This window comes from Mauremys mutica, chromosome 4 (genome assembly GCF_020497125.1).
Source record: "Mauremys mutica isolate MM-2020 ecotype Southern chromosome 4, ASM2049712v1, whole genome shotgun sequence".
NCBI lineage: Eukaryota > Metazoa > Chordata > Testudines > Geoemydidae > Mauremys > Mauremys mutica.
Genome location: NC_059075.1, coordinates 62,126,080 through 62,136,605, shown reverse-complemented (window position 1 = coordinate 62,136,605; position 10,526 = coordinate 62,126,080). Strand labels below are relative to the sequence as shown.

Sequence of the window (10,526 nt, the reverse complement as noted above, 5' to 3'; positions counted from 1 at the left end):
ATCCCCCAGCGGGGCTCCCTCTGAGCTCCTTCCAGTGGAGTTGGAAGGCTCAGGCGGCTGGGCTAGAACATCCGCTACTCCACCAGCCCTTGCCATCACAGACTGGGGCACCGCAGCAGCGATGGTGGCAGTCTCAAGCCTGCAGTAGTGACACAGAGAGGTTCTGGAGTCTAGGAAGGCTGGAAGTTTCCTTCATCCCCACCCCACTCCCAGGAATCCCCCTGCCCTGAGCTCAGCTCCTCAGGCTTGGTGAGGAGAAAGATTTGGCTCATTGTGTTTTTATGTGAAGGGGAGGGGGGAAATCACATATGAGGCCAACCAATTTTATCAGTGCCTCATTTGAATGAGAAGGCCCTTAAAGAAAAACATCACCAGTTGTGAGATGGAGTGGACACAAGGCTGGGGCTCGGACACAGTACACGTTTTATTATTAAAAAAAGAATAAAAACGAATGAGATGCTTCCAGAAGTTAGATTCTATAGATACATCTCCATTTCCCAGCTGGCTGCAGGGAACGTGGCCTTCAGCTCTCACAATAAACACGTACATATCTGCACAGGTACTGTGGTAAAACAATACCCTTTGTTATGTGTTATTTGCTCACTTATAACCAGTGTTTTCTGTATACCAGTTAAACAGAGAAGAAAAATCCTACATTTCCTGGTCTATAAGATGGTGCAGTCTATTGTGTGGGACTTCTGGGAGGTAGCTTTAGGACATTGTTGTTTTGAGTTTCAAAACCCCAGCGCCAACTACACCAGACTTTGTTCTAAATTAGGACTTGAATGTGGCTCTGAATTTTGCAATCAGCACCTCTCTTACAACGGGTAAAATGGAAATCATAGTCGGCAAAGTTTGGGTATTCATATTCCAGATCTGGATTTGAATTTTGCAGCTTGGTCCCATCTTTAGCACTTCATTTCAAAGTATAAACATTGAATTTTACAGCATTCGCTGTGAGGGGAGTGCAATGTGGAAGCTCAAGTTGCACGATACTGCAAAGTTCTTCAGGGCACAGGAAGTCAAATGAGCTAGATCCTGGTCTTGTAAACATTCAGACAACCGGGGTAAGGTGTACTGCACGTCTCTGGCAGTGCTGGGGACCGCTATACAAAACACTTGCTCATTTACATTAAAATTATTACATTATTTAAAAAAACAAGACACATGACTGTTTGCAGTTATAACGTATCTGACAGGCTGATTTCGCGGGGGAGGAGAGAGCTGTAATATGTATCTCTCCCTCACTGGAAGGCTGCAGTGATAAACGGAATATGTTCCAATGTGGTTGATCTTTTGCAGAAGCCTGAAGACCTCCTAAACAGCAAGGCCCCTGGTTCTCAAATTTTTTCATAGTGAGGACTGCTTTTTTTAGACAGATATCCCCTTATTGACATAGGTGCTAGAACTAGGGGTGCTGGGGGTGCAGCAGCACCGCCTGGCTTGAAGTGGTTTCCATCATATCCAGGGTTTACAGTTTGGTTCAATTGCTCTCAAGACCCCAACTATACAAATTGTCCCAGCACCCCTGCTTGTTGATCCCTTTGCCCCCAACAATTCCACACCTTTTCAGTGGCACCTACAGTGCTTGGTTACATGAAAAAGATAAGAAAGGGACAGTTAAGGGGGAAGATTAAAATAAAGCAAATGCTGGATCCTGCTTCTGCTGAAGTCAATGCATGGTTACCGGCCTTCATTTTGTATCTGTGCTGTTTCTTTCCTCTCCACTTTATGTTATTGAGGAGGGATTCTCCGCACTGCTGCCAGCCCGCTCAATTTACTTCCCTGTGAAGTATGGTTCTATCCTCTTGCATGGTTGCCCCTACCAACTCATTTTACAACAGGTGCAAATTTGAACAGGGCTGCGTTAATACCAAACAGAAGACAACGAAAGATACAAGGTGCACAGGGTGGAGAAAGGTGTTGGATTTTCGTTGGTTTCAGTTTAGTTGTTCAACAAAAGCATCTGGAAATTCTAAGAGAGCCTTGGGCGGGGCTACTTCTAGCAACAAGTGTCATTGCTTGAAAAACACTGGCTGTTTTATCACCGTATGTAAGCAGCTCCGTAGATCACAGATTGAGAACCACTGAGGTAGGCAACAGGTCTAGGCAGTACTGCTGAGTGAACACAAGGGGGCTTTTCTTCCCCTATGTCCTGAACCACAGCGTAAATATTCGCCAGTGTTTCCAGATCTACTGGTCCAAAGCTCACACAGCCAGAATTGAAAAAGCATCCACAAAATAGCGAGCACTGATGGACTAGTATGTGCATTCAACTCTGTGGTGGCAGCCAATGAGAATTAGCCGAGCAAACAAACACTCATTGGTTGCTGTAGCTTTGAACCCACTCCCATTGGATGCGATCGACCTTTAATCCTACCCCCCAAAAGTCGAAGGGGTTATTATGATTTGTGATCTTTCTGAGCTGTCCGCAACAGCAGCCCACACAGATGGTGCTAGCTACAGAAGTAGCCCTAATTATAGCTACCCATGCGGTTTAAAAACATCCTCCAACTGGCTTTAGAAAGCAGTGTGACATGGCAATCCAGCTGCACACACCCCATTGTAGAGAACTGGAGCGTCTTTTTCTTACAGGCTAACAACTTCTCTCTCCTTCTGACTCCAGCTCCTGCAGAAGGCTCCTGGCCTCCCCTTCAGCTGCATTGGGACGCCTTTCACTTCCAACGTCATTTCCAAGGCACAAGGGGCTCATGATGTAGCGATAGTCACTAGTGACAGCAGCAGCTGCTCCAGCAATGTTCTCTCCGCTATCCAAATTTCTAAATGAAGTGTACAGGGCAGGGTCGCTCCCAGAAGTCTCTTTGGCCTCCTCAATGTTGACATATAAAGGATCCTGACTGGACGAGAGCATGGACATTCTCCCCTGAATCATTTTCAGCTGTAATTTCAGCATTCCAAAGCTAGGGCGTAGCTTGGGCTCAGAATGCCAGCATCTGCACATGAGATCATAGCTGCAATGCAAACAGAGTAAAGAGAGCTGAAAAATATAGAGAGTCTGTGTGCGAAGTAACCCTGCCCATTAACCATGTGGCAATGCCACTAACAACAAAACAGGACCCAATTCTTCACTCAGTGACATGGTACAACCACCACTTTAGGGGTCAATTGTGCCAACAAGCCATAATGGGGGTGGGGGCATGCAATTCCACCCTATCCCAGTGGAAGTTCTGGGAATAATTCTGTTATACCACCCCAAAATCTCTGTGTATAGAGGCAATTCAAGCAGCCAGATCTGCAGAGGAGTCACCCACAGCCCTCAGTGAATATTCCTAGGATTTCTCTGGGGTGGGTTGAGTGGGAAAAAACAGGGCAATGGGGAGGGGAGAGTTCTAGTTTTGGTGTATTGGAGAGTTAACAAGGGCATTTGTCAAATCTGACTTCTGGATGCTTATTTTTTGGTTGAGCTAGATGTGTCACTAGAATGTTTTAGAAGCAGTTAGATGCTTTTTTGGGTAGTAAATTGACATAGCTACAATACCAAAAAATAAAAAGCACACATCCCTCTCCAGAACTCACTGACACAAAGGCCATTTGCTCAGGCTTGGCACAGGGTGAGAGGATTTGCCTTCAGTATGTTCAATAGTATCAAATTCCTAGTCTCCTCACATTTTCCAGAGTATTTTCACTTTGGTCAGAATGATTGTTGCCAAGAAGCAGGGTTTTCAGGAGTCGCACACACAAAAAAATCAAAATCAAAAGGCCAGTCCAACAAAGCTGATTTGGTAGAGCATCAGTCCGGCCATGCTGCTTGGCATGAATAGAACCCCGAATAAATGCAATGGTTAGTAATAGCTTTTTATTCTCAGCAAGAGTTCTCAACCTTTTTCTTCCTGAGGCCCCCCTCAACATGCTATAAAAACTCCACGGCCCAGTGGGAGTGGAGAGGGGGAACTCAGGGCTCCAAGCCAGGGGACCCTTGGGCATAGGCATAGTTTAACTTCTATTTTGGGGGACAAGGGCTGGCAGCTGGCAGGGCTTGAGCTAGCTCCACACAGCGGGGTCCATGAAGGGAGCACCACCTCCACCCCTGACTCGCTCAGGAGCTGCTCCTAGCTTGGGCGGGGGGCGGGGAGAGGGGAGGGGCAGCTTCAGCCCCGCGCCGCTCCTGGCTTCAGCGCTGGGGCCCAGGGCACCAGGTTTCAGCCATAGGGCCCTGCAGGCCCCCTGAAAGGGCTCACTGACCTCCAGGGGGCCGCAGACCGCCGATTGAGAACTGCTGCTCTTTGTTCAATAGTGTGTGTATTATACTCTCAACAGTGGATCAGAGATTTTATTGTTCCAGATCCTAATCAAATGATAGATAAAACCGTGAGGAGGAAAAATAAAAAACCAAAACCAAAATAGAAGCCAGATTTTTAGGAGCGACAATTTCTGGTCAGAGTTCTAAAAGGTTCTATCTAAACTTTGTTATCTCAGCTCCTCGGACATAATGGAACCCATCCACTATTCATGGGCTGCGGGTATGGAAGGCAGGGGGAGGCTGTGCCTCCCCAAACAGCCTTGCGTGGTCCTGCCCACGCTTCACCCCCAGGCCCGTTCCTGCTTCCTGGGCTGTGCCGCAGGGAGCTCTTCTCCCCCATGGACGGATCCCCAGGCGGGGGGGCTAATCGGGGCTGGCCTGCAATCCAGGACTAGGGGAGCGAGGCCATGCCACCCACTCACCCGCCTGGTGCTCCGGAGCTGGGGGGGGGAGTGCTGTGCCACCCACTCACCTGCCTGGTGCTCCGGAGCTGGGGGGGCTGTGCCGTCCACTCACCTATCCGGTGCTTTGGGGCTGGGTGGGGGATGGGGGGCGTGCACCGCCTACTCACCCGCCTGGCATTCCAGGGCTGGGGGTACTCCGGCAGCCTGGAGATGGGGGTGGGACTGGCTGCCGCACCGGGAGGTGGAGGGACTCTGGGCTCCGGCAAGAGGGGCGGGGCCTTGGGCAGAAGGCGTGGTCTGGGCCAGGGTCTAGCCTCCCCGAGCCTGGGGTTCACCTGCCACCCATGCTATTACTGTTACTATGACGGAATGCCAACTTGATTGGTAAAAGGCACCATCCCCATGTAACATGGGCATTATTATTCTAGTTCAGAGGGCTGTAAAGAAACAGACAAAGTCTTTATTGCTTGAATAACTGAGCTTAAAATGGCCTTGTCTGCTCTGGAAAAAATTACCAGGATTACTGTGTGTTCCCCCTAGAATGGCTGTGACACACTCCATCTCTGCATGCAAAACTCTATCAGTCATTTATCAGCCACGGTACCAGTCATGCTACATAGACTGCTTTTTCTGAGGTCAAGTATCAATTGAGCTTCAGTCATTACAGGCAAAGTTGTATGAGTGCCAGAGTGGATGAAGGTCAGAGTCAGGAGTGGAGCTATTAGCTCCGCTCCTGACTGTGGCTCAGCAGGAGAACCTCTTACACTTCACTGGCTGACAACCCCCCTCCCCACTCTGTCTCCCTCCATCCAGTCACTCCTCCATGCAGGCACTGTAGTTCTTGCACCAGGAGTGCTAAGTCATGTTAGAAGAGCAAAGAAAGTGAGGAGGGAAGATGAGATCTATGAAATGGGATAAAGAGAGTCCATGGAGGTTCTTAAATAAAACCAGGGCTTTTGAACTGGGTCCTGAAATGGACAGGGAGCCAACAGAGTTGGAGGCTGGGGATCACATGGTTGCTCCTCTTTATTTAAATAAAACCGTGATCTACTATCCTGAGTTTGTGAACTTTTAGAAAAACCTGGTCCTAATCAAACTGACCAGGCGACCAAATTGATCACAACACTGACCACCCACTCCAGGGCTAGTAAATATCCTCCTACAACCGGTACGTGCTGAAGACATGGCACACACATGCTTCCCTACTCTCCAGAGAGCATCTTCTCACTTAGCGCAAGACATGCCTGGGAAACATCTGCTGCAGTGGTCACAGACAGATCTCCAGTGAGACCTACTCAGTACTTAATTTGTAATGAAAGTGGTGCCGGGGCTCAAACAATTTTTTTTACTTTCATAACTGTCACAGCAAGCCCAGAGGTGCCAGGGCTATGAACTGCCAAGCCCAGAGGTGAAATGAAGCACTGGACCTACTGCACAGCTGTCATGGTCTGCACCCTCACTTGAAACTGGGGGGTTTCAAGTTGAGGACCAGCATGTATCCCCCCACCCTAAAATCCTAGGGTAGGTCTCCTTGTCGCTGCCACCAGTCAGGTTAAAGTGTCTGACACACTGCCTGTCCCCCAAGCTTCCCCTGGGGAACCCAGATTCAAACCCCTTGAATCTCACCAGAGAGAGAGAGAAACAGCCAGTTCCCCTCCGCCCCCTCTTCCTTCTCTCCAGCCTGCTCTGGAGAGATATACACCGAGTCAAATCCTTGACTCAACACAAAGAGGGACTCACTTCCCCCCTCCCCTTCCCTAGTCCTGGAAAGAGATACCTGATTCAAACTGCTTGAATCAAACCCAGGAGGACTGTCTCTTCCCCCCTCCCCTTCCCCTGAATTTCCACAAGAGAAGGAATTAACCAAGTCCAAAGAAAAGAAAGAATTTATTAAAGAATAAAAAGAAAATACAGAATCTCTATGAGCCCAAGCTGGACACTCATAGGGTATAACCTTATCAATCTCTGGAGAGAATTCCCCCTCCCCCTTTCTCAGTAAAAGCAATATCAGCAAACAGGAATAAAGCATTTCCTTTAGCAAACACACAATTGCAAATATAGAAATCAAATCATAAGACTAATTCGCCTTTCTAATTAATACTCACTATTAATTAGTAGAAACTACTCCAGGAGAACTTGGAGACATGACTGGTCTCTTTTAGATCCAAAAAGAGAACCCTGAGCAAAACAGGGAACACAGACAAAGGCTTCCCTCCACAGAGATTTGAAATTCCCCTGTCCCTTGATTGGTCCTCTGGTCAGGTGTTTCTCAGGTTACTGAGCTTGTTAACCCTTTCCAGGGAAAAGAGACCTTAACCCTGATCTGTTTATTTATGACAACAGCCGACAAAGGGAGACGGCCAGGAAGGAGCTCTTCCCTCTTACAATGCAGCACAAGAGACCGAGGGCCAAACTCACAGAACTTAGTGCAGAGAGGCATACATCAAACCTCCCAGAGCTAGGCTGGCCCTTTTGTGCCAGGCAGGAGTCACCCTCCAGAGGGCAGGCAATGGTGGTATTGCCCCTTATTGTGGTGATTTTACTGGGGAAGGCACCTTTAGCTTACCCCAGATACTCCAAGGGTTAGATCCTGTGGGGTGGCCAGGGTGACGATATAGTCTGAAAAGTGGGATCTTTTTGTCACATATCTGCTTCATGTGGATCAGAAGCCACAGTTCTCAATCACGCCAAACTCTCCCTGACTTCAGTGTGCGTTTTACTCAGGTAAGGAATACAGAATCAGGTCTTATGTGTTTTATACTTAACTCAGCTCTGCTCAGCCTGGGAACAAAACAAGTTCTTAGTGTCATCAGCACAGCAGAACTCATTTAGCTGGAAAAAAGCCAGATCTCTTGTATTCTTCTTTGTGCGTCACCCACCAAGCTGGCAACTAAATTCCTATTCCAGAATCTTTATTGTTGTGATCTTATAGTTCTGACAGTGAAAAGCAGCCCAAAACAAATAGACCTGTAAACTTGTAAACTGAGCAATCCGATATGGGGCTTACTGAGAAATAAAGAATACAGAATTGCATGATGGTATTTTTTACTCTTCTCACTGTAGCTAGACAGCACTTTAGTGAGCCTGTTACTAATTTTGCAGTGGAGCAGTTGGCTTCCATGGCATTACTCCTGATTTACACCAATCAGAAGCAGGCCCACATACTACACAAACAATCTGTACAAAAGAGTTGACCAAAGCCTGGTTACTCTGACTTGCTCGCTACTTTGCAGTGCCACATTCACTGTATATTTTGGCTTCATTGCCAGAGTCAAACCATGGGTTGACAAAAAGATATACAAATGCTAGGAAACAGTCAAAAAGTGATCTGCCATGAAGACGAAGGTGAATGACTTACTAACAAGAGCCAGATCATTCCCTTATGTGGAACAGCCAATGTGGGGGACAGACAACTCCGTGAAACAGGGACTCCTCCAGATCATTCTCTAGGCACCACTTTACAGATGGGGAAAGTGAGACAGAGAGGGGAAAGCCAACATTTTCAGAAGCGTCCCCTGCACTGGGCTGTGTGATGGAGTGGTCTGCCACAGAGGACATGGAGACCTTATAGGGCAGCAAGTGAAAGGGTTAAATGGAGAATATATTATTTGTACTAAGATGCTCAAGGAAAAATGGGAAAGTAGAAACCAACGGCTGGGAGTGCTCAGCATGGATGGCTTCTCATTTCCTCTTCTCAAATGCCTTTGTCCAGAATGAAAAGGCTTTTACCTTAGGAAATGCGCTGGAGTAATCCTCTTGGAGCTGAGAAAGATGGCAGTGTTTGCTACCAGCTTTGAGACTCCTTTTTGAGTCAGGTAGAGGACACTGATTGGTCAGCATGTATTAGGGGTGGAGCTAAGGAACTATAAAGACTGCTTCAGCCCCAAAGGATTCACTCCAGCTTGATAGCTCAATCTAGACAGAAGTCTGTTCCAGCACTGGGGGGCTTATGCTAGCAGCTATAGAGTGAAAGATCCAGATACACACATTCCATGTAATTTTACGAAGAGGGAACTCTTCATCACCCAGCAATGCAGTGTGGAGATGGCCATTTGGAAGCTACAGCTGGTGCAGAATGTGGCTGCCTAGTGGCATTAGCTGCAGGGTCTGAGGATATTCCAAACACTGGCTTGGCTTCCTTGTTATTTCCAGCCGCAGTGTAAGATGTGGACACTTATCTATAAAGCCTTACATGGCTCAGGTTCTGGCTACCTGAGAGGCCCCCCTCTATATTCTGCCAACTGCAGTTGAGGTCAGCAGAGATGCTTTTGATGACAGTGCCTAGCTTTGAAGGAAAAATGCAATAAAGGGTCCTCTGCTCTGAGATATGCTTCCCCCATCGTTATGCCAGATTATTAATCTCCTGACCTTCAGGGCATGGCATGCAGCCCATCTCTTTGCTTAGGCTTTGGCCTGGAGGAGGTGAGTAGCAGTGAGTTTCAAGGAACACGGGTATTGTTTCGCAAGGGGGGCAAAACTCTCTAGTGCTGACGCTGTCCAAGCTCTCAGGCCAACTTAGCTGCCAGTGTAACTACCCTGACTTCGGCAGAGTGACGTCAGCAGAGAAACTGGCCCCTTCATAGTGTGTAGCAACCCCAATGACTGTCTCTAGCAGGTGTCTTCAAATATTGAAAAGAAATAGCCGGTGAACAGAAGCCATGCCAGCTGTCTCCGTATTTCTGTCTCCATTAAGAGAGGATTCTCCATGGGGGTCAAAACAAAGCAAGGAACAAGTTACTCACATGTCTTCCAGGCACTCTGGGGGCTGTTTCAACCTGTTGCCACTGATGAGGTAGTTGTAGATTTCTGCATTTTCGATGCCGGCATAAGGGGTTTGTCCTCGTGTCACAATCTCCCACATTGTCACACCAAATGCCCACTGAAACAGAACAGCAAACAGAGCTAGCAAATCGTAGGTTCCCTGTTTGCCAGGGCAGGGGGCATTATTTTTTCCAACAGTTGCTGTGAGCTAATTAGCTTCTTGCGCTGCACCAGATTTGGGGCTATTGGGGGATGTGCAGAGTTTGGCCATGATGCCTAGGGCAGTGAAGGGAATGAGCCACTTTTGGCTTAGTATGTTCTGACCCGTATCTTTGGAAAATGCCAGGGGAAGTCTAACCAGCAGGATTTGCTGTGTGCAAAAGGACTGTTTCTCATAATCAGTGATACACGCAGCTGTGTCATCAGTCACTCATTGGGCGCACTCCGCAGCAAGGTCGAGGGCAGTACTCATGCAATATTGCAGTCAGGCTGTACAGCAGGGGTTCTCACACTTCATTGCTCCGCGACCTCCTTCTGACAACAAAAATTACTACATAACCCAAATCTGAGCCTGCGCAAGCATCACCACTCTGGGCGGGGGAGGGGACCACAGCTGAAGCCCAAGGGCTTCAGGCCCAGGCAAGGGGCCTGTAGCCTGAGCCCCACCACCCAGGGCTGAAGCCCTCTAGCTTTGGCCCTGGGCAGTGGGGCTTGGGCTTTGGCTCTGGGCCCCAGCAAGTTTAATGCCAGCCTTGGTAACCCCATTAAAATGGGGTCATGACCTACTTTGGGGTCCTGAACCACAATTTGAGAACCACTGGGGAATCACCAGCCACCTCTTCAGAGGCAGCGTCAATAACTGGTAATTGGCAGTGCAGGTCCACAGGTAAAGCAAGGAGCCAATGGGAAACAAGCTCAGAAGGCAGCAAGGGAGAGAGGAGGGAACCAGAAGGCAGACCTAGAGGAAAGGAAGAGGAGCTCCAGGTGCATGTGCTTGTCCTCACTTCCTTAGTGAAACGTAATAAGGAGGAGTATCTAAGGAGTGAGTGGCCTTTTAATCCACATAACAATATGGCAGGGACGTGTGGTGTCATTCTCAA

At 48.2% G+C, this 10,526-nt stretch overlaps 1 protein-coding gene across 2 annotated transcripts in view; it reads right to left on the bottom strand.

Annotated features, from left to right (window-relative positions):
• Positions 1-296: 296 nt before the first annotated feature.
• The window catches only part of TYRO3 (TYRO3 protein tyrosine kinase), a 53,298-nt gene continuing 43,068 nt past the window's right edge, over positions 297-10,526 (bottom strand). For both annotated transcript variants that reach the window (XM_045016861.1, XM_045016862.1), the window contains exons 18-19: positions 9,408-9,544; positions 297-2,972 (exon numbers count right to left, since the gene is read on the bottom strand). In XM_045016861.1, the coding sequence (XP_044872796.1) occupies positions 2,597-2,972; positions 9,408-9,544 (513 nt within the window). In that variant the 3' untranslated portion in view covers positions 297-2,596. The remainder of the gene's footprint in view (positions 2,973-9,407; positions 9,545-10,526) is intronic.